Raw genomic sequence first — 24556 nt, 5'->3', positions numbered from 1 at the left:
ATCATCTGAGACCAGCCACCCGGACAGCTGCTGCAACAATCGGTTTGCATAACCAAAGAATTTCTGCACAAACTGTCAGAAACCGTCTCAGGGAAGCTCATATGCTTGCTCGTTGTCATCATTGGGGTCTCAACCTGACTATAGTCCATCGTCGTAACCATCCTGAGTGGGCAAATGCTCACATTCGATGGTGTCTGGCATTTTGGAGAGGTGTACTCTTGACGGATGAATTCCGGTTTTCACTGTACAGGGCAGATGAGAGACAGCATGTATGGCGTGTGGGTGAGCGGTTTGCTGATGTCAACGTTGTGGATCGAGTGGCCCATGGTGGCAGTGGGGTTATGGTATGGGCAGGCATATGCTATGGACAATGAACACAGGTGCATTTTATTGATGGCATTTTGTATGCACAGAGATACCGTGATGAGATCCTGAGGCCCATTGTTGTGCCATTCATCCACGACCATCACATCATGTTGCAGCATGATAATGCACAGCCCCATGTTGAAAGGATCTGTACACAATTCCTGGAAGCTGAAAACATCTCAGTTCTTGTATGGCCAGCATACTCACAGGACATGCCACCCATTGAGCATGTTTGGGATGCTTTGGATCGATGTATACAACAGCGTGTTCCAGTTCCTGCTAATATCCAGCAACTTCGCACAGCCATTGAAGAGGAATGGACCAACATTCCACAGGCCGAAATAAACAACCTGATCAACACTATGTGAAGGAGATGTGCTGCATTGCGTGAGGCCAATAGTGGTCACACCAAATACTGACTGGTTTTTGGACCCCCCGAAACTCCCCCCCTCCAATACAGTAAAACTGCACAATTTACAGTGGCCTTTTATTGTGGCCAGCCTAAGGCACACCTGTGCAATAATCATGCTGTCTAATTGGCATCTTGATATGCCACACCTGTGAGGTGGATGGATTATCTCAGTAAAGGAGAATTGCTCACTAACACAGATTTAGACAGATTTTCAAACAATATTTGAGAGAAATAGGCCTTTTGTGTACATAGAAAAAGTCGTAGATCTTTAAGTTCAGCTCATGATAAATAGGGGCAAACACAAAAGTGTTGCATTTATAATTTTGCTCAGTATACATTTTATATATATATATATATATATATATATATATATATATATACACACACACACACACACACACACACACACACACACACACACACACAGTATATGGTTTTTATTGTGTCTGGAGTTCAGTTTAATTCTGCTATAATAGGGCCCACATATTGTGGCTTTTACTGCATTATTGGGGCCTATGTCAGTTGGCTTTTGGTCGCATACAAGTATGTGGGATTGCAAAACCCACTTGAAGAAGGTCAAGAAGGAGGTGGACTGCAGGTCAAATGTACTGGTCAATGAATTGTGTAAGATCTCAGAAGTGTTTTACATTGATTTCTAAATGATAACATAAGTCCAAAGCCAAATGACATAAGTCCTTAATATGCATTGGCTTGCAGACCTTCTATGAAATGTAATTCATTTGTGAACTTTTATGCATCAATACGATTATTTAATAAGGCATTGCAAAAAGTGATTTTAATGTGCGAAGTGTGGTAAATCATAGCAGCCAATTCTTCAGTATACTGAAGTCATATCAGTAAATGATGATTCTGATTGAGTCCTACAGATTTCTGCACTATGATCTGGGATCTCTGTTGGTACTGGTTGGATCATTAGGAAGAACTTACAGGCCAAGTATGCCTGCAGTGAAACACAGTAATGTGTACAATACAGTGCTGATACATGCTTTAACTTAGTTAACATGGGTCCTAATTTTAAGTAGTGACTTGACAGAGAGGCCTCCAGTAGCAAAAACCTTCTTTAATCTCTGGGCTGCATATTAGGGCTCAAACAGTCATTTTAGTGGGGGGAATTCACTAAAACTGGAGAGTGCAAAATCATGCAGCTCTGCATTGAAACCAATCAGCTTCCAGGTTTTACTGCCAAAGCCTAATTAAACAAGTTGAAGTTAGAAGCTGATTGGCTACCATGCACAGCTGCACCAGATTCTGAATGTTTCAATTTTAGTAAAATTTCCCCAGTCCGTCTTAACTAATGCTTTAAAGCCCAGAATCTGAGACCAAAGGTTGGCGAATGGCTACTTCATAAGGGCTTTATAGTTAGGCAGGTACAAAAATGACAAATACGCTTTAATTGCCTGTTGTTACAGACATCATATCATATTAAAGTGATTGTAAAGGTTCGAGTTTTATTTTTTTAAAATAATAAACATATCATATTTACCTCCACTGTGCAGCTCGTTTTGCACAGAATGGCCCTAAACATCCTCTTCTGGGGTCCCTCGGCAGCTCTCGCACTCCTCCCTGCATTAGATAACCCCCTAGGAGAAGTGCTCTCCTGGGGGTTACCTTGCGGGCGTGCTCCCGAGTCCAGCATTCGGCGTCCATAGACACGAATGCCGGACTCGGTCCCACCCCCGGCGCACGCATCATTGGATTTGATTGACAGCAGTGGGAGCCGAGAACCCCAGGCAGAGGAAGAGCGCGTCTCTCCAGGGTGAAATTCCAGGGCTCAAGTAAGTAAAACAGCGGGGCTGGGGGATGCATTAAGGTGAAAAAATATGAGGGTTTACAACCCCTTTAAATCTAATATATGTGTAGAACAGTAAGCAGGACACCCATCCATATCTTTTTTGCCCTTCAGAGTGCCTCAAAAAGTCTGTAACCCAGGGTGGTTAATATGGGAAATGTGACTCCAGCTCCAGATTCAGAACTGAAAGCCACTATTTGAATAGTAAGTGCACTAGATTCAGGAGGACAAATAAAGGTTAGTACAGGCATATATTGGTGACTGCTTTAAATGTATTAGACTGGCTTTGTTGAGATATATGACTGGTTTGTTTTAAGTTTTATAAAATAGCATTCCAAATGTTATAAATAAAGTGTTATAAATGCTCATTAGAATACAACTATCATTGTATGTCCAAGCAAAAGCTAAACTTACAGGTGTATTAAATAATGTCTGTATCATCTTCATTCTGTAGTATACAAAACCAGAAGTGAAATGCCATCTATGCCACAGACACTAGCTTCCCAAAAAAAAGTTTGTTGCTACAATGGTTTTTCATGGATGGAATATTTTCAACATTGTCATCAGTACTCTCTCTTTCCAAATGTTGGAGCTCTTCACACATTCATTGGAGCTTTCTCTACTGTTACTGGATGGAAGGCTTAAAAACAAACAGTGACAGTGTAAAAAAGCACAGCTCTGCCTTTATTGTTAATGTAGCTTTATCCCTTAGTGGTACTTTTGCACAGTAAACATTTACTAAGTCCTGTAGGACCTAATTATAAGGACTCAGGCTATCACTGGCCTTTTTAAAGTGTCAAGACATGTCCTTCTCCAATTCTTATGTTGGTATATTCTTTTCAAACATTTTATAATAAATAACACTGTGCTTTTGCTATTGCATATGAACTATTTATGGCAGTTGAAAATGGTGAACATAGCATGTTCACTAAGACAAAAACTTCTCAACTACTTCATAAAGGTCTGCATTAGAAGAAAGTCCTTCAAAGTCCAATAAAGTAGTGTCAATATTAAAGTTGAAGAAGTCATCGTCATCCAAATCTTTTTCATACTTCTCATCTATTTCATTTTCTGATGGTTGATCTGTCCCCTCAGAAATACTGCTTTCTGATGTGGGAATTATGACAATACGTGGAATTGTGGCATGAATGATCCAATCCAACCCTCCATTAACATCAAGTCCATTTACTTTTTGTTTGTTTGTCATATGATTCTTGACAATTGATTCTAAACCAATGGGATAGGTAACTGCATCCAGTGAATTTGATAGAAGAAATTCCTTTGCATTTCCTTTCTCTGATTTTCTTGATGGGTTCTCCAATGAGCGTAATGCAGGCAAAACCTATTAAAATGAAAAATGACTCTAATCAACTATATGTATATATGTAGGTAGTTTTATATTTTTAAATCTCAGAACATCAACAAACTGGGAAACAAATTTTATGAGATTCTCTGTCTGCGGTTTATGAGGTTATTATCAGTAGTTTAACCACCTCAATACCGCCATGCATGCATATATATATATATATATTGTATATGAGGTGGTTATGCCGGGATCATGGTTGCAGCTGCAACTATGATCATAGTACAGTTTTCTTCAGCTGGTAATTCTTTTATGTAAAAGTGATCTGGGCGGCTATACAGCCGTTCAATCACTTTTAAAGTTGGTGCAAGGGGATATTTCCCTGGGGAGCCTGGGACCAATGTTTCTGGTCACATTGGAATGTGCACACAGAGTGAAAGGAATGGACATTGCTCCTACTCTGTGATGTCAGAAACCGGAAGCAATGAGGATTTCTTCACTTCCAGTTTCAGTTTGTTTATTTACAAGTAATTGCAAAGCAGCCAAGCAAATTGATTTCGGTTTGATTGGCTGCTTTAGATGCCAGAGGAGAGATCAGGGATCTAATCAACCCAAAAATCTCTATAAAGGGGGGGACCAGCCATGGGCCATGGGCCATGCTATCACAAGGGATGTTGTTTATCCCTTGTGATAGCAATAACATTGATTGAAAAAAAATAAAGGTACAAGGTAAAAAAAAAAAAAAAAAAAGTAAAGCTCTCCCTCTGCTCATACGCAGGTTGGTCCCAAATGCATATCTAAATGGTGATCGTACAACAAATGTGTATCACCAGGAATGTCAGAGTGAGAGCAATAATTCTAGCACCAGACCTCCTACGTAATTCTAACTGGTAATATAAAATAGATATTAAAGTATATTAGTTAAAAAATAACAAACATGTCATACTTACCTGCTCTGTGCAGTGGTTTTGCACAGAGCAGCCTGATCCTCTTTTTCTCGGGTCCCTACTGAGCGGCAGAGGCAGCGGGGGGGGGAGGTAGGTGCGGTGACCCCCAAAAAAAACCCAGCCGCCACTGGGTGTTGCCATTTTGTTCCTTGTAATATGGTGGAGTCTTCAAGAGGAGACAGACCCAGTTCTCAGAGTTGAAGAAGGGAGTGAGCAGATCTCTGTCAAGAGAGATTGACATCAGTTGGATAGTGATGATGCGTTTGGTGGTGGATATGCACCTTTGGAAAGGCTATTTTTGGAGACACATTGCACTGGGTGCTAGACTGTTTTGATGGATTTACTTATTTGTATTCAGTTGATGCATGGACTTTATGTTAATTTTTCACATAGAAAGTATTGCGCTTAACTGCATTATATAAGTATCTCATTTAATAAGTTTTCTCACAGCATACTTAAAATTACAACCCAAAACACATTCTACTCTTCCTCCCAAGTGTGGCATTACCGCATACTGTACATGAGACCTTTTCGCAGCCTAGCCATATAGCCATATAGAGGGGCCCAACATCCAAGGAGCACTTTCAGGCATTCCAGGGGCATAAATGAACCACTTAAGGACCAGAAGGATTTACTCCCTTAATAACCAGGCCATTTTTTGCGATACGGCACTGCGTCACTTTAACTGGCAATTGCCCAGTCATGCGACGTTGTACCCAAACAAAATTTATATCCTTTTTTCCCACAAACAGAGCTTTTTTTTGGTGCTATTTGATCATCTCTGCTGTTTTTATTTTTTGCACTATGAACAAAAAAAGACCGATAAATTTGAAAAGAAAAAACAATATTTTTTCTATAATAAGAGCAAGTTTTTGGGGCATCCATTCCTTTCCTCTGCAACAAGCAGTATTGATACACATTAATAAAAACTGCAAGCATTTTCTTTGTATGCTACTAAACTTCTGTGCATCTGTATTGCTTGGGCCTTAAGAAGGAAGTGAATCTCCTAAAAGTTTGTTCTGGAAAATTAACTAAGTGCAAATAAAGAGGTATCAAGCACAATACTGTGTTGTTATAAGTAACCTGGCATAACCTGACATATAACATATTACATAGATACATAGTTACATAATAACATAATTAGTCAGGTTGAAAAAAGTCCATCTAGTTCAACCAAAAATAAATAAAAAATTCCATATACACAATCCTTCACCCACAGTTGATCCAGAGGAAGGTGAAAAACCCCAGCAAAGCATGCTCCAATTTGCTACAGCAGGGGAAGAAAATCCTTCTAGATCCCTCGAGAAGTAATCGGATTTTCCCTAGATCAACTTTACCTATAAATGTCAGTACCCAGTTATATTATGTACATTTAGGAAATAATCCAGGCCTTTTTAAAGCAATCTACTGAGCTGGCAAGAACCACCTCTGGAGGGAATTTATTCCACATTTTCACAGCTTTTACTGTGATCTTTCCAAGCCTGTAGGCTCTACCTTATACATAAGTCTCGAGTTGGGAACTGTGTCAAACGCTTTTGCAAAATCCAAGTATACCATGTTCACAGCCACCCCTCTGTCCAAGGTTTTACTTACGTCCTCATAAAAAGAAATCAGGTTTGACAACTTCTGTCTTTCATGAATCCATGCTGTCTGTTGCTTAAAATATTTTTTATGTGATCTTTTATTAAACTCTCCAGTATCTTCCCGACTATGGAAGTTTAACTAACAGGTCTATAGTTACTTTGTAAAGCTTTGATCCCTTTTTGTCAGAAACCATGAACCAGACCAAGACAGAAGTATAGTAAAATCACACTTGTTATTTCATAAAAATAAAAAGGTAAATAAAAAGAGTAAGCGTAGTCAAAGCATAGCCAGAGTCCAGTAACCGGATCGGGTAGTCAGCCAAGCCAGAGTTCAGTAACCAGATCGGGTAATCAGCCAGGCCAGAAGTCAGGGATCTAAGTAGAGGAACAGCAAGCAGGATAAGGAGCCAGAAGGGATGTCAGCAAAGCCAGTCTTTAAACAGGAACGCAGGAGATGGTTTCTTGTGATGTGACCAAGGTGAAGGCAGGAATGAAGTGAGCTGGAGATCTTTAAGTAGGCAGGACTGATGAGCAGATTCACAACAGTTGGTTAACTGTGGAGAGAGATGAGAGCTGGCAATTAACTGACAGCTGAGCGGCCAGCTCAGAGAAGAAAGGGCTGAGCCAGCCCTGACAGTACCCCCCTCCTCAACAACCCCTCCCCCTCGGAGGACCACCGGGCTTGAGGGGAAAACATCTATGGAAATCACGGAGGAGGGCAGGAGCATGTATGTCGGAGGATGAGACCCAGGAGTGTTCCTCCGGACCGTACCCCTTCCAATGCACCAGGTACTGTATGCGCCCATGGAACCTACGGGAGTCAACAATGGATTGTACCTCATACTCCTCATGGTTCTCAACCTGTATTGGGTGAGGACATGGCACTGAGGTGGTAAAGCGGTTGCAGACCAACAGTTTCAATAAGGAGACATGAAACACATTTGAGATGCACATACTAGGAGGAAGGTCCAACGCATAAGCCACTGGGTTAATCCTGCGAAGGATACGGAAAGGCCCAATAAACTGAGGTGCGAACTTCAGCGAGGGAACACAAAGTCGGAGGATACGAGATGACAGCCAGACCCTGTCCCCAACCTGGTAGGAAGGCACATTCAGGCGTCTGCGGTCAGCATGGAGTCTGTACCTATCATTAGCATGACGCAAAGCAAATGAGTCAGGCAACATGGAAGGTTGGAAACCATAATTCGCCATAAACGGAGACAATCGGGAAGCAGAATTCAAGGCACTGTTGTGAGCAAACTCTGCCCATGGTAATAGGTCTGACCAGTTGTTGTGATGGTCAGAAATATAGCAATGTAGGAATTGCTCCAAGGACTGATTGGCTCGTTCTGTGGCCCCATTAGACTGCGGGTGATATGCACAGGAGAAAGCAAGCTGAATTCCCAGCTGTGCACAAAAGGCTCGCCAGAACCGGGACACAAACTGACTACCCCTGTCCGAGACATTCACCTTGGGTAGCCCATGTAAGCGAAAGATCACCCGGGCCAAAATGGAAGCCAGTTCCTTAGAAGTGGGCAACTTCTTAAGTGGAATACAATGACACATCTTTGAGAACCGGTCAACCACCGTAAGGATAACTGTGTTGCCTTGGGATTTGGGCAACTCCATAATGAAATCCATTGATAGGTGGGTCAAGGGCCTCTCTCCATTGGGTATGGGTTGTAGGAGGCCCACTGGAAGGTGTCGTGGAGTCTTACTCTGAGCACACACGGAACAGGCAGCTACAAAGGCAATTACATCAGCACGTAGACTAGGCCACCAGAATTGTTGGGTAATGGCCCAAATGAGTTGATTCTTACCAGGGTGGCCAGCTGCCTTGGGAGAATGGTAAGTCTGGAGAATGGCAGTACGAAGACACTCTGGGACAAAGCAGCGGTCACAAGGTTTCTAAGGAGGAGCATCGACCTGAGCAGCAAGAATTTTGTCACCCAAAGGAGAAGTAAGACTGGTGCGAACCATAGCCAGAATACGATCAGGAGGAATCATAGGATCTGGAACCGACTCCAACTTGGAAGTGAAGAAAAATTGTCGTGATAAGGCGTCAGCCCTTACATTCTTAGTACCGGGTAAGAATGAGACAATGTAATTGAAACTTGACAAGAAAAGAGCCCATCACACCCTTCTGTGAGAGAGGCGTTTAGCCTCAGACAAGAATGTGAGATTTTTATGGTCAGTAAGAATGAGAACTGGCACTGTGGTAGCTTCGAGGAAATGTCTCCATTCTTTCAGGGCTAAAATGATTGCCAACAGCTCCCTGTCACCAATCTTATAATTGCACTCGGGAGGTGACAATTTCTTGGAAAAGTAGCCACAAGGATGCATAGCACTCTCAGAGTTAGGACGTTGAGACAGAAGGGTGCCAACAAGAGTCTCAGAAGCATCAACCTCAAGGATAAAAGGTAACGTAGGATCAGGATGTGCCAACACAGGAGCAGAAACAAAGGCAGCCTTGAGACTTTCAAAGGCCTTAATGGACTCTGGAGACCAACTCTGTGGCTTACCGTTCTTTCGGTCAGGGGCTTGACCAGAGACGAGAAGTTACAAATAAACTTCCGATAATAGTTGGCAAAACCCAGGAAACGCTGCAGAGGACGTAACCCCACGAGTCGAGTCCAGTGTAGGACTGCCGAAAGTTTCTCTGGGTCCATCGAAAAACCAGCAGTGGAAATTAATTTAACCTGTTCCCGATGGAACTCACACTTCTTCAGTTTACAATAGAGATTGTTCTCTCTTAATTTCGGAAACACACGACAGACATCTGTGTGGTGGCTCTCCAGGGACTTGAAAAATATGAGGATATCATCGAGATAAACCACCAAACATAACTGCAACAAATCTCGGAGGACATCGTTAATAAATTCCTGGATCACTGCCGTTGCGTTACAAAGGCCAAAAGGCATTATGAGATACTCTTAATGGCCTGTTCTGGTATTAAATGCAGTTTTCCACTCGTCACCCTCCTTAATTCTCATGAGATTGTAAGCCCCTCTCAGATCAAGCTTAGTGAAAACCGTTGCCCCCTTGAGGCGGTCAAATAACTCTGTAATCAAAGGGATCGGGTAGGCATTCTTAATCGTGAAACAATTGAGACCCCTATAATCAATACAAGGTCTCAGTTCACCGCTCTTCTTCTTCACAAAGAAGAAACCAGCACCAGCAGGAGACGAGGATTTGCAGATGAAACCCAGAGAAAGTGCATCTGCAACATACTCATCCATGGCTTTATCATCCAAGACTGACAAAGGGTAAACCCGGCCACGAGGGGAAGTGGCACCAAGTTGAAGGTTAATTGGCACCACATTGGCCGGTGTGGAGGCAAACTACCGGCTTGACCTTTGTCAAAGACATCGCTAAAATCACGGTACTCCTCTGGCAGGGAGGAGAGTGAAGAGGTACACAGGACCTTGGCTACCTTCCAGAAGCATGTTTCACTGCATTGTGGTGACCAGGAGAGAACCTCAGCACGGAGCCAATCAAAAGAGGGGTTGTGCCTCTGTAACCAAGGATAACCAATAACCAGTGGAAACTTAGGAGAGGATATCACTTGGAATTGGATTATCTCATGGTGAAGAGCCCCTACAGCCATGGACAACGGAACCATCTCATGAGTCACATGAGCAGGCTGTAGAGGTCTCCCGTCAAGAGCCTTAATGGCAAGTGGAGTGTCACGCAGCTGTAGTGGAATTGAGTGCTTTGATACAAAGGTAGCATCAATGAACAGGCCTGCAGCCCCAAAGTCGATTAGAGCCTGTATCTCGATAGACAACTTAGCCCAAGACAGGGTGAGCGAAACCAGGGGCTTATCCTTCTGGATAACTGGGGATGACACAACACCCTCTAAGGTCTGTCCATGACAGGACCTCAAGGTTCGGGTGTTCCCAGGACGGGTAGGACAAGACTTGAAAAAAGTGACCTGCCTGGCCACAATAAAGGCACAATCTCTCCCTCCTCCTAAAGGCTCTCTCATGCACAGAGAGACGCGTGAAGCCCAAGTGCATGGGTTCATCTTCACTGACCGACTTGGTACCAGGAGGCATGGGAGGTGAGGGAGGCACCGGTGGGACTGCAAAGCTCGGAGGCAAAGGTACAGGAGGCTTCCGCAAGCGCTCCTTAAAAGAAAGTCTTTCTCTGAGTCTGGAGTCAATGAGGATGGAAAACGAAATCAAGCTCTCCAGCTCAGTGGGTATATCAGATGGAATCTGAGAGACGATGAGAAAAAGCAGCCACGAGGGCCTCATTGTTCCAAGCAACCTCTGCTGCCAGAGTACGTAACTTAATGGCGTAGTCGGCAACAGTTCTCGTACACTGTTTGATGGGCATGAGGCACTTGGCAGCAGAAGCAGAGCGTGTGGGAACGTCAAATACCCTTTTAAAGGAGGCCGCAAACTCAGGGTAACTCAAGACAACAGGTTTTTGCGTCTCCCATAGATGGTTAGCCCAGGCCAAGGCTCTCTCAGAAAGCAAAGATATCACAAACCCTACTTAACTTCTGTCCGTGGGAAATGCCTGGGGCAGCGTATATCTCAACTTGGTAAAGAAACCCTCTGCATTGAACTGGATTGCCCCCAAATCGCTGGGGAAGCGGGCGGAATCAGACATACCACTTATAGAGGTAATACTCATGGCGGGTGCCTGCACAGAGACTGGCGCAGCAGCAGGGACAGCCTGCAACTCAGGTTGTACCGGAGCAGCCACAGTGGGGGATTCCAGGTGAGCCGTGCAACTCAGGAGCATTTTTACAATAGAAAAGAGATGTGTGGGCTTGGACTTTTTAGGCACAATAAATGGTATTATATAGGTAAAAACTGAAATGTATTGAAAATAGAATACATTTAAAAGAGAAAAAAGACAGATCCAAAAATCTGTATAATATCAGTCCATGAAAAGAGGTTACAGCAATACAGACCATACATAGCTCAATGATATAACATAAACACTTCAAGGATGAGATAACCAACATTCCATCGTAGAGGTGTTAAAATCAAAGGAGAGCTATGTCGTTGGTAGATGTTACAATTTACAGTTCAACATGTTACGCGCCTAGCGCTTCCTCAGGAGCATGGAACTGAAATACAAGACATAGAATAAATATAACAGATAGTACAACAGTGTAAAACATACGTACAAAATATTTGTAAAAAATTATGGTGGTAAACAATGAACATTGCGAACTAGACAGGTGAAGATGGGAACCCATAGAAACCAGTCCTGGTCAAAGGAGGACCCAGGAAATATTCGTCCACTATGGGGACGTGTGTAACATAATAACAAAGGTGTATTTTTATAGGTACTGGTGATATGATTGGCAAACTCAATATATACAGATGGCCGGAAATCCTGGAGTAACAATATGTTAACTGGCAACGAGAGAAAAAGGGGGGGGGGGGGGGGGGAGGAAAGACGAGAGTAGAGAAAGGAGGTGGAAGAGAAAGAGGATAGGAAGAAGGGGGGGGAATGCAGGGGATGGTTTCTAGTGATGTGACTAAGGTGAAAGCAGGAATGAAGTGAGTTGGAGATCTTTAAGTAGGTGGGACTGACGAGCAGATCCACAACAGCTGGTTAACTGTGGAGAGAGATGAGAGCTGGCAATCAGCTCAGAGAAGGAAGGGCTGGGCCAGCCCTGACACTTTTTAAATATGGGCACCACATTGGTCTTACGCCAATCCAGCGGTACCATTACAGTCATTAACGAGTCCCTAAAAATTAGAAACAATGGCTTTAAAATGACAGAGCTCGATTCTTTTAGGATCTGTGGGTGGATGCCATCTGGTTCAGGTGCTTTAGCCACCTTTATTCTGTCTTAATATTTCTGGACCATATCACTTTTGAGCCATTGTGGATCATTTGGATCTGTGTCAATAACATCCCCATTATGGACATGAGCTCCCCCATGCTCCTTTGTATACACAGAGCTGAATCAAGTATTTAATACATTTGCCTTCAATTTGTCCCCAGTCACCCACTCTAGATTATTTTGTAAAGGGCCTACATGCTCAGACCTGACCTTTTTACTACTGATATATTTGAAGAATTTTTGGGGGTTTGTCCTACTATCTTTTGCAATCTGCCGTTCGTTTTGAATTTTTTGCATCCTTGATTTCCTTGTACATATTCTGTTATATTAAACGATGATAGTGTTCCTTCATTTTTATATTTTTCTTTACTTATTGTTTTTAGCCATTTTAACTTTGGTCGTGAGCCACAACCAAAAAGGTTTTATTTTTAGCCTTTTAAACGTATTGCCCATGGGAATATACTTTGCAGTGAGTTTGCATACAGTCTTTTTGAAGAATTCCCATTTCTGTTCTGTGTCCATTGATGCCAATATTCCCTCCCAGTCTAATGCCCCATACACACGGTCGGATTTTCCGACAGAAAATGTGTGATAGGACCTTGTTGTCGGAAATTCCGACCGTGTGTAGGCTCCATCACACATTTTCCATCGGATTTTCCGACACACAAAGTTTGAGAGCAGGATATAAAATTTTCCGACAACAAAATCCGTTGTCGGAAATTCCGATCGCTTGTACACAAATCCGATGGACAAAGTGCGACGCATGCTCAGAATAAATAAAGAGATGAAAGCTATTGGCCACTGCCCCGTTTATAGTCCCGACATACGTGTTTTACGTCACCGCGTTTAGAATGATCAGATTTTCCGACAACTTTGTGTGACCGTGTGTATGCAAGACAAGTTTGAGCCAACATCCTACGGAAAAAATCCTAGGATTTTGTTGTCGGAATGTCCGAACAAAGTCCGACCGTGTGTATGGGGCATGAGTCTTGGAGAGCAACCCTAATCCTTGGAAAATTTGCTCTCTTAAAGTTAAGTGTTTTTATTCCCATATGTGTTTGTTGCTTACAGCTAACATTAAATGAAATCATGTTATGGTCACTGCTACAAAGATGTTCTTTTATATGAATATTGGTAATAAGCTCTGCATGGTTTGAGATGACCAGGTCCAGCAGAGCGTCATTCCTAGTCGGGGCCTCAATAAACTGGACCATAAAATTGTCTTGTAATAGGTCTATAAATGTTTGCCCTTTAACTGTTCCAGCAGTGCAATTACTCCAGTCAGTTTCTGGTTAGTTAAAATCTCCCATGTACAGTTCCACCCATAATGCTTCAGACTCATCACACTCTCCATCTTGGACAATGGTCTAGAAAAAATACAGTTCTTAGGCTTTAGGGATCTATAGAGTACACCAATTATTTCAGAGCTTTGTTTTCATTTTAGGATTTTGTCAGTATCAGTTTCAGCCACCCCAATGCATCTCATAGTTTTAAACTCCACCATGTTATTTTGTATAACACAGGTAAAACAATTATTTTTTTTTGTTTACAAAAGTTTTATTTGGAAGTTTGGATGAACAGACATTAGGTATAAAATGACATCAAAATATTGCATTATAGTGATTGGTTGTATACAAAGAAGGAGGTTATTTAACATCGTATAACAGATGTGGTCATATACAATGAACGAAGGTTTATATATATAAAAAAAGAAAAAAAGTAAGACATAACATAGCATTCTCATAGGGTAGTGAGAGAAGATGATAATAGTATGTTAAAGACAGTTAGGTTGGGTTCCAATAGGCCCATTTCTTTTTGTGAATGTGGATAGTATCATTAAGGGTGTGATAGATCCACTCAGATAGTCTAAGGAGTTCCATTCTATTTATTACTTGTTGCCATGACAAATTAGTGGATTTCCAATTATAGGCCGTCATCCAGTGTATGGAACTGCATAGGGAGTGGAACAGTCTCAGACAGGGGGTAGGTATGCCTGGTATATTAGCATACAGCAAGCATATCTGAGGGGAAAGGGTGATTTTTTGTCTTGAGGATTGTTCTATTAAATCAGATGCTTTGTGCCATATACTGTTTATATGGCTGCAGCTCCAAAAAATGTGTAAGAGTGTACCGGAATCTGAGCATCCCCTAAAACAATTGGGGGAGATGGATGGGTAGAAAGTGTGAAGTTTTGAAGGGGAAAGGTACCATCTAGAAAAAATCTTAATTGGAGTTTCTCTAAAGGTGATAGCTCTATTACATTTGCGTAGATTTTCTGACATGGAGTGCCAATCCTCAACATTAATCGAGACATCGATATCCTCTTCCCATTTGAGCATTTGAGTAGATTTATCTGGGACTCCAACACAATTAATATAACTATACAACCTGGAGATAAGGCCTCTGTCTCTAGAGGATAAAATACATATATGTTCAAAGGTTGTGTATGAAGGGTGTGTTTTTAGTGCAAAATATTTAGCATAGAAGGATTTGATTTGCTGGTATCGTGGGAGTTCATCTGCAGGTAAATTGTGTGTGGCTTGAAGTGCGGGGAATGAGATAAATTCCCATTTTTGCTGAAGAGATCTCAGTGTAATTAAATTTTTGTCAATCCAGGTAGAGAAAGATTGTCTGTTATTATAGGCACATATGAATCTAGGATCACCTAAAAAGGAGGCCAAAGGTGGTGTGTCTGAGGAGAGTTTGTAAATGTCTTTATATTTAGTCCATAACTCATAAAATTGAGCTATTATAATGTTTTGTTTCATAAGTCTGCTATATGAGATAGAGTTGGACCATAGAATTCCCTGTAAATGGAATGGGAGGATTGAGATGGATTCAAACAACTTCCATGGGGTGTTTATTGAGGGAGTGAACCATTGGGTAAGTTGTGTAAGTCTTGTGGCTAGGTAATAAAGCCATAAATTTGGAAGGCCTAAGCCACCCATAGTATGTGGTCTATGCATTAAAGCATAACTGCATCTCGGTTTTTTATCTGCCCATATGAATTTGTTGATTTCTCTTTGAAGGGAAGTCAGTTTAGATTTGGGAACATTGATAGGTAGGGCACGAAAATAGTACAGAAGTTTAGGAAGAATCGTCATCTTGATAGCGCGTATTCTACCAAGGAAGGAAATATGAAAGGAAGACCATGATTTTAGGAGGGATGTGATGTGCGAGAACAATGGGATATAATTAGATTTATACAGAAGGTTGTGAGATGAGGAGATTGTGACACCTAGGTATTTGAATGAGTTGGAACACCAATCAAATGGGAAATTTTTTGACAATAGGGATTGGAGATTTTGGGAGTAATTAATTGGTAAAGCAGAACATTTATTGGAATTGATTTTGAGGCCTGAGATGGAATGGAAAGATTTAAGTTCTTTTAGGAGGGATGGAATAGAAGTGAGGGGGTCTGTGAGGAATAGAAGAGCATCATCTGCGTATAGGCTGAGTTTGAATTCTCTATCACCTTTAGTGTAACCTTTTATATCAATGCTATTCCTAATCTTGTGGGCTAAGGGTTCAATTGCCAAAGCAAACAATAGAGGTGAAAGGGGGCAGCCCTGTCTGGTGCCTCTACTGAGGGGGAAAAAATCAGAGTTGTGTCCTGGGAGTCTAATTCTAGTTTGAGGGTTGTGGTAGAGTGCATTGAAACCTTGTAAGAATTTTTCTGAAATTCCGTATTTGGGTAATAGATAATTTAGATATGACCAGCTAACGCTGTCAAACGCCTTATGAATATCTAGACTGAGAAGGCATATTTTGTGGGAGGTTAGGTTGGCATCTTGGATAATATTGGTGACTAGTCTAGTATTATCCACTATCTGTCGACCGGGGATAAAACCGGTTTGGTCTATATGTATTAAATTAGTAATGACTGCTGCTAGTCTGTCTGAAAGCAACCTAACAAAAATTTTAAGGTCATTGTTAAGGACTGATATAGGTCGGTAGTTTTGGGGTAGAGAATGGTCTTTAAGTGGTTTGGGGATAAGGGAAAGGTTTGCTAGAAGCATTTCATCTGGGAAATGATTACCGTTAAGAATATGGTTAAAGAGTTTGGATAGATATGGGGTTAGGAGGGAGGAATATTTTTTATAGTATGAAGATGAGAAGCCATCTGGGCCAGGGGCAGTAGATGTTTTAAGAGATTTAATAATTTTGCTTATTTCTGCTTCTGTGCATGGTGCGTTAAGGGATTCTATTTGAAGAGCATTAAGAGTAGATAGTTGAATGTTGTCTAGCCATGATTTAGAGTGTTGATCAAGAGATGGTTGTGGGCTACAAAGTAGGTCTTTATAGAAAGAGGAAAAGATTTCCAGCACACCTTGCGGATGGGTGATCATATTTCCAGAATGATCTCTAAGCTTATATGTATGAGGGGGTTTATGATCATGGTTAAGTTTTTTGGCGAACATGGCAGAGGGGGAGTTACTGTGTAGTAAGAATTTAGCTTTTCAGAATCTCAAGGATTTTTCTGTGTTTGCTGATAATATTTGATCTAGAGCTTTGCGTTTATCTTGAATTTGTTTTGTGATTTCTTGGGGGGAGTTTTGTTGTAACTTGTTGTAGAGAAGGTTTAGATCTCTGGTAAGATTTTTTATGTTTGTGAGTTTTTCTCTATTTCTTTTGGCTGCTATGCTGATTAGATGGCCGCGTAGAACTGCTTTGTGAGCTGTCCAGAGAGTTGTGGGGGAGATATCATCAATAGCGTTTTCAGTGAAATAGTTTTCAATATGTGATGAAATAGTTTGTGTTATTAAAGGGTCAGTTAGAATAGAATCGTTTAGTCGCCAATTGTAGGGGGAAGGAGAGAGTCCTATGTGTGATGTTTCAAAGTAGGTAATATCATGGTCAGACCAGGGGCAGGGATGGATAAGGGCGTTGGAAGAATTAGCCAATAATATGGGGGTACAAAAGATATAATCCAGTGTAGCCTCCCTGGCGGGTTTCCCGAGTGTGGCTCGGGGTTAAAATTCAGTACCATTAGCGGTAACCCCGAGCCACACTCGGGATCGCATTGCAGGATCCTGGGGCGGCGTTACTTACCTTGTCCCCGGGATCCTGCGATGTCCCCCGCAGTGTCCGAGGGCTCCGTCCTCCTCCGAAGCCTCTCCGTGCCAGGCTCCGTTCTCTGCGAGCGGCGCGACGCACGGGGGCAGAGCCTGGCGGCAAATTCAAAAAAATGTCAAAATCATAACACATACAGTACTGTAATCTTACAGATTACAGTACTGTATGAAATGATTTCACATCCCTTTTGTCCCCAGTGCTCTGGCCCATGCCCTGCATGCAGTTTTACATGATATACACTGTTCTTTCTGCCTGGAAACTGGAGATTGTCCATAGCAACCAAAAAGTGTCCCTTTACGTCAAAAGTGGCTTTAGACCAGCTAGAAAACAGCGATAGTAAATTAGAACACTTGCAGAATTGAGCGATAGTGAATTGTGGGGAAATTTATTTTATTACTATTTTTTTTAATTTTTTTTAATTATTTATTTTTATTTATTATATTATAATTTATGTTTTTGTGTTTCAAACTTTATCATACCCGGGATATCTACTAGACTCTGGTTTGGACAGATTTAAGTGTGTTATTGTTAAGATTTACAGACCTACAATATAAAACGCCAAATTTCCATGCAAAATAATTGTACCGCTTTCAGCACCTAAAATCCGAAATAATCATACCGCCAGGGAGGCTAGCATAGACGTCGTGGGGGTAAGAATAGTGTGTATAGGCCCTAAGCCCTACATTGTGGGATCTCCATGAGTCTATAAGTTGAAAATTATTTAAATAACGGTTTATAGATTTGGAGAATGCTTTAGAAGAGAGGGAAGTTTTACTTCTGTCTAGGGTTGGGTGTGCAGTTAGATTAAAATCGCCACCTAGAATTATATGAGGTGAGCTGTATTGGTCAAGCTTATCAAAGAAATTTGTGAAAAAGGTAGATTGAGATTCGTTTTGGGCATAGACTGAAGCTAGTGTTATTGCTTTATTATCAACAAAACCTTTGATGATAATATATCTACTATCGACATCTTTATATATGTTTTGTATGTCTAGGATAATGGTGTTGCGTATAAATATGGCTACACCTCGAGTTTTATTGTGGAAGGTGGTGTAATAAAATTGATTGTATGTCTTGTCAAAATAATTGGGATGGTTATTGGATGAAAAGTGGGTTTCCTGCATAAGGATAATATCTACTCCCAATCTTTTATGGTGTTGGAAAGCTTTTTTACGTTTGTGGGGTGAGTTAAAGCCCTGGACGTTATGTGATATTACTCTGAGGACCATTATATGTGAGTGGGGTAATAAGCTTATGAATAGAATCCAACTTGAGCATGAGATGTGCTATATGCAAAAATATTTTTGGTGTGTGTTTGGTAAGTGTAATATTAATGTTTCTGGAATGGAGGGGAGAAAAGTAATGTGAGTATACAAGGAATACTATGTATAGTAAAACATACCATGAGAGTAATGTGCCATAATAAGAGCAATTATACCAACATTCAGATCTTTGTGGTTGTAAGATGTCATGAAAACTTCAATTTTTTAACAAAATTATGTTTTTTGCCTTAAGGGCAATAAAAATGTGAAAAAACAAAATATAAAATAGTAACAAAGGGACAAGAAACATCCTGTCACTAATAAATGAATTAACTTCAAGAGGACAATACAGTCCTAGTCCTGCTAGTGCCACCAGGCGAGACAACAAAAATCAGTGGCGTCGCAACTGATAACACAAGCAGGATGGGGGACAATCCAGCGGCGGCGGATGTCACAGGCCTTAATACTGCGATAATTTAAAGTTTCAAATACAAAACCATATAAAGTAACCAGGGGGGGAAATGAAGGTTGCAAAGAATGGGGGGGGGGAAGGGGGGAGGAAGGGGGGGAGGGGAAGGGGGAGGGAGGGGGGAGGGGGGGAGGGGTAAGGTACCAGATGGGAGGCGAAGTTGTCACCTCCCGTCTCAATGATGTGTATGAGAGACATCAATTATCTTATAACTCTAAACAAGGGAAGAGGTTTAAAGTGAAAGTCTGTTTAGACAAACAAAAAGAAAAAATAAAGAAAATCCTTCTCTCTTCTTCCCTTTTCCTCTTCTTTCTTCTACCCCAAATTTTGAGAGGGATATGTGTTGCTGGGGACTTCTCGACTTCGTCCGGGGGGAAAAAATAATTCCTGAGGGAAGAGGATGGGTCTTGGGATTCCAATTCTAGAGGAAGAGCTATTCAAGATGCCAATTGGACAAGGACAAACTTGATGGCAGTCAATTGGATCATGTTGTGTGAGCATGAAAATCCATCCTCAAAATGAAAAAAAGAAAAAATAAGTCACTTCCCCTTGTCTACATTACGAGGGGAAAGAAATTCCTATACACCAAAAGGTTGGAAATGTGTTGTATGTGGTCATGAGGGGTCCTCTTGGAATGGTTGACGTCATCTTCTTTGGTTATTTGCGATTCGTTTGGAGGAAGGAGTGGACCAGATTGGGGAAGGTCTAGGAGATGATGGGAATCTGTTGGGTGGTTCCGGGTCCAGAAGGCCCAGCTTTACAAGCAGTTCTTTGCCTTCAATTATATTGTAGACTGTGTATGTGGATCCGTTGTATGGGATGGTGAGCTTGAATGGAAAGCCCCATCTATATTTTATTCTTGCTGCTTGTAAGATGCCAGTGACATCCTTCATCATGCGTCTCCTATCTAGTGTAGCAGGGGAGATATCTGGGTATATCTGCAGCTTTTTACCATCCAGAGAAATGTCAGGAGAGTTTCTTGCAGCACGCATGATGTCCTCTTTAACCAGGAAGTCCTTCATGCACATGATAACATCTCTGGGTGGCTTGTCAGGGGTGGGTTTGGGGCGTAGTGCCCTGTGGATCCTATCACAGACAAATGCTGATAAAGGTTTATCTGGTAGAAGGTTATGAAATATTTTAGAAACTGTAGGCATAAGGTCTGTGACCGATTCTGGAACGCCGCGTAATCTGATGTTATGGCGCCTATTTCGGCTATCAAGATCCTCAACCTGGGCTTGCATAAATGCAAAGCTGTCTGCTAATGTTTCATAATCCTTCCTTAGATCATTATGGGCAAGCGACAGTTCATCATGTTTTGTTTCTAGTATGTCAGTACGAGTGCCAATGCTAGCAATCTCTTGTGACAGGGCTGTAGTGGATTTATGGACTTCACTTTCAATCTTGTCCACTAACTTCTCAAAAATAGTAGTCAGACTAGCATCTAAGTCAGCTTTGGAGAGGGGAGATGTGTACTCACTGATCCCAGCGTTAGAAGAGAGATTGGATGGGATGGATGCAGGTTTTTTTGAGGCCGCCTGTGAGCTGGCGCCGGCGCCATCTTGAGACATTCTCCTGTGCTTTCTGTCTGCAGCATCCAGCAGAAAGTTAGTTAAGTGGTGTTTGGAGCGTTTAAAATGTCCCAATTCTCTTCCAGGCATGGACCGCTGTGTCCTCTAGCAGATGGTGTCACTTTCGCCTGGGTATGAGCGATGTAGCCCTGGTGTTTTAGGCCTGTGATAACCGGGACCGACGGAGCTGTGATCACCCACGTCCGTTCCGCATCGCGCCGCGCATGCGCCCCCAGGTAAAACAATTATTAGGGGATGATTCTTTTTTTTCTGTTTTTTCAAGATGCAGAATATTAAACTTGGAGAATTATGTCTATCTATATTAAAAAAAATAATAATTTACTAAATTTCCTTAGCTCCAACTTGTTCATAATGCAGTTAGGAAGCGCTGTGAATGGTAAATGTCACCAAGAACACACGGTCAGAATATCTGTGTTGATTAGCTCATCTCTTTAAACCAAATGAAAAAATAATGATTTGCTAATACAAGATGCTAATTATTTTTTGTAAATATTAAGTATTATGTCAACAAATGACATGATTATGTATATAAATTTTACAATATTTGTTAACTGTAATATGGGCACATATTATACTTTACCTTCCCCTCTGGTAAAGCATTGCAGCTCCAAGCCTTCAGTAGCATCTCTCCCTTCTGTTCTCGTTTTTGGTTCAGTGAAAAAGAATTGCTTCTTTGAAAGCATGCATTCTTGTAAATTGCTTCTTGTTCTATGTCACTGAGTATCTAAATAGAAAACAAATGCTGTGGTCACAGATAATAAATAGTTCCATTTGGTCATATTAGGAGAGAATAACAGAAGTCACGTTTTTTGTAGGAAACTTATGTCTTTGAGTGCTTTATAAAATCTGCAGACAGTCCTGCCTGACCAATCATAGTGGAAGGAATTGACTGACTGGCTGGCTGGATCTTCCTGTATGTTTGCTCTTGATCCCCTGAGATCAGACCAGGTTGTTTGCTAACATAATTGGCTTACATAGACAAGCATGATAATTCCAATAAGATAGAAAAAGACTAGAAAAGGATTGCTTGGTACTTGGTTCTTCTCATCCCATGTATGTGGGAACCTGTACATTTTTCTTTGCTTTAAGATCGCAACATTACCCTGTTTACATGAATGCAAACAATAGGATGAATGTTGGTTCTATCAGTTTTCAAAGTAATATGTGATATAAACCGTAATTATAAGCATTGTCAGTTTGGAACATTTAAACTATTTAATGAATATCTCTGCATAATTCACTTGCCATATATGATTAAAGGAAACCTTTATTTTATTTTTTTATAAATTCTTTATTATTACAGAAATCATGTTACAGTTATCAGAAACAGGTATCACACCAATATAACATTACTTTGATTATACCACCTGCCTATATCACAACCAATCCGCCTTAGCCCCGGTTCACACAGGGGCGACTTGTCAGGCGATTTAGCCGCCTGACAAGTCGCGTCCCGTTCTGTACTACGGAACCGTTCTAATAGGAGCGACGCGAGTCGCTCCGACTTAGAAAAAGGTTCCTGTAGTATTTTTGGGGCGACTTCAGGCGACTTGCATTGACTTATATACAGAAGTCGTTTTGCAAGTCGCCGCTGAAGTCGTGTGCAGGTCGCCTCGGTGAGTCGACCTGCAAGTCGTGCCGCCCCTGTGTGAACCAGCACTTACTATTACAATTATTGTCATGCTACATTATCTTAAGCGTATATTAATTCCTCAATCTATTCTTTATAGTCAGTCAAAAACAAACATGGCTTCTCTTTTTCTTTGACCATGAAAACCTCATGTTAATATCGAAATATATAAGAAAGAAACAGAAAGAAAAAAAAAAAAAGGACAATACCCTCCCACCCTCTCCCAGCCGACAACGCCAATAGCCCTACCTATATCAATTCGGTACCCTCCCCTCTGAGCCCCTCCCTATAAGTAAGATAAGGGGCCCATATCTTCTGATATTTCTCATCTTGCTCTTTCAACATCGTGGTGAGATTCTGCATTTGTTGGATTTCTGCAATTCTGGCAAACAACTGTGCTCTAGTTGGGGAGATATTACTCTTCCACAACACAGGGATGCACACCTTCACTGGCATGAGAAGATGTTTTAACAGTGAGTTTTTATATTTTTCAACAGACATGGGACATCGTGCAACAAAAAAAGCTACCGGCCTTTCTCCAAGAGACACACCTGTGATTATTTTAACCGTTTCGGCAACCATATTCCGGAACTCCTTTAGCCCCGGGCATTCCCAAAATATATGTAGCACAGTGCCCTCTGCCTTTCACAACACAGGGATGCACACCTTCGGCAACACCGTTTCGGCAACCATCTTCCGGAACTCCTTTAGCCCCGGGCATTCCCAAAATATATGTAGCACAGTGCCCTCTGCCTTCCACAACACAGGGATGCACACCTTTCGGTGCCGTGAGAAGATGTTTTAACAGTGAGTTTTTATATTTTTCAACAGACATCATGCAACAAAAAAACCGTAGAGCCCTCTGCCTCCTGACACCTCCAGCATACATCCGACACCTGTGGAAATATCCGATGCAATACTGCCGGTGTTCTATACCATCTGGTGAGGATTTTATATCCTCCCTCCTGATACCTGCCTGCCAACGATGCCTTGTGAGCGAACAGTAAGATCCTGTCCTTCTGCATCTGGGAGAATGTAACCCCAAAATCCCTTTCCCAAGCCTGTAGGAAGGTAAGTTCTTGTGGTGCTTCTAGTCCGGTCAGTAGGGCATACAAATATGAGAGGGAGTGATTCAATGACTCCCCCGCTAAACATTTCTGCTCAAACCCAGAAGGCGTCCAAATTTCCATGTATATATTTGCATTGGAACGAAGAAAGGCACAGAGTTGCATCAACTGGAAAAAATCTAAATCTAGTGCAAAATCACATTCGATCTATCTTCTAGTCAAATGACTGTCCACTGAGAAATGTATGAGCCTATTTTTACTCCTTTGCCGTACAGTACTAAACCCCGGATCTGTCAATCCCGGCTGGAAAGCCAGCGTGTCCAAAATTGGAATCATAGGGCTCAGGTGTAACGACATAGTCATATTTTTGAAAATCTTTTTAGTGGATCATAAGGTAGCGCCTACTATTGGGTGTCTCCTCACTGCCTGTGGGATGTCTGTTTCTGATAGCCAAACCAATCCTTCTAAGGGAATATCGATCGTCACTCGTTCCATATGGACCCAATCCACTACCCTTGCCAGATGCAAAGCCTTTATTAAGAGACAGTGACTCAGAAAGTGTTATGAACCAGAGATAGTCATAAACTAGCTTTTTCCAAAGGGAGAAAGCAATTACAGCAGCTTATATTTCTTTTAGCACTGGTTTCTTTTGAAATAATATACTTGATTTCTGTTAAAGTGCTGTTAGGCACTGACTGTCAAGATTGTGGAATGTGAATATGTTGAATGTGATTTAATTCACATTAAATTATACTAAAATATATCAAATAGGCTTTTTTAGTAAAGATGAATGCAGGGGCGGACTGATAACTCATAGGGCCCCTGGGCAATAGGAGATTATGGGGCCCCCAGGCAATCAGAGATTATGGGGCCACACAGTATACACACACACAGTATACAATCACACAGTATACACATACATGTACACACAGTATACACAGACAGATGTAAAAAAACCACAGATTTATACATACTGTCCCTGGTTTTACTGAGGCTGGCAACCCTGATGGGGCCCCCTAGTGGCCCAGGGCCCTCAGGCAGTGCCCGAGTGGCTCAATAATCATTCCGTCCCTGGACGAATGTAATGTACATAGGGGGATTTTATTTAAATGAACAGAGACTGTTTATTTGCAAAGTGAATGTTCACTTTAGAATATTTATGCTCATTTTGCAATATGGATGTTCACTTAACCTGGTGACTAAGGGGGTACCATATTCGCTTCA

At 41.6% G+C, this 24556-nt stretch overlaps 1 protein-coding gene across 1 annotated transcript in view; it reads right to left on the bottom strand.

The window, feature by feature from the left end:
• Positions 1-1026: 1026 nt before the first annotated feature.
• Positions 1027-24556, bottom strand: part of LOC141109805 (melanopsin-B-like) — a 283394-nt gene continuing 259864 nt past the window's right edge. Inside the window, exons 9-10 of the mRNA XM_073601074.1 lie at positions 21216-21359; positions 1027-3930 (exon numbers count right to left, since the gene is read on the bottom strand). Of these exons, the coding sequence (XP_073457175.1) occupies positions 3517-3930; positions 21216-21359 (558 nt within the window). The 3' untranslated portion in view covers positions 1027-3516. The remainder of the gene's footprint in view (positions 3931-21215; positions 21360-24556) is intronic.

Source organism: Aquarana catesbeiana, linkage group LG01, assembly GCF_042186555.1.
Source record: "Aquarana catesbeiana isolate 2022-GZ linkage group LG01, ASM4218655v1, whole genome shotgun sequence".
Taxonomy (NCBI): Eukaryota; Metazoa; Chordata; class Amphibia; order Anura; family Ranidae; genus Aquarana; species Aquarana catesbeiana.
The sequence above is the reverse complement of the archived record's forward strand: the minus strand, read 5'-3'. Positions and strand labels throughout refer to the sequence as shown.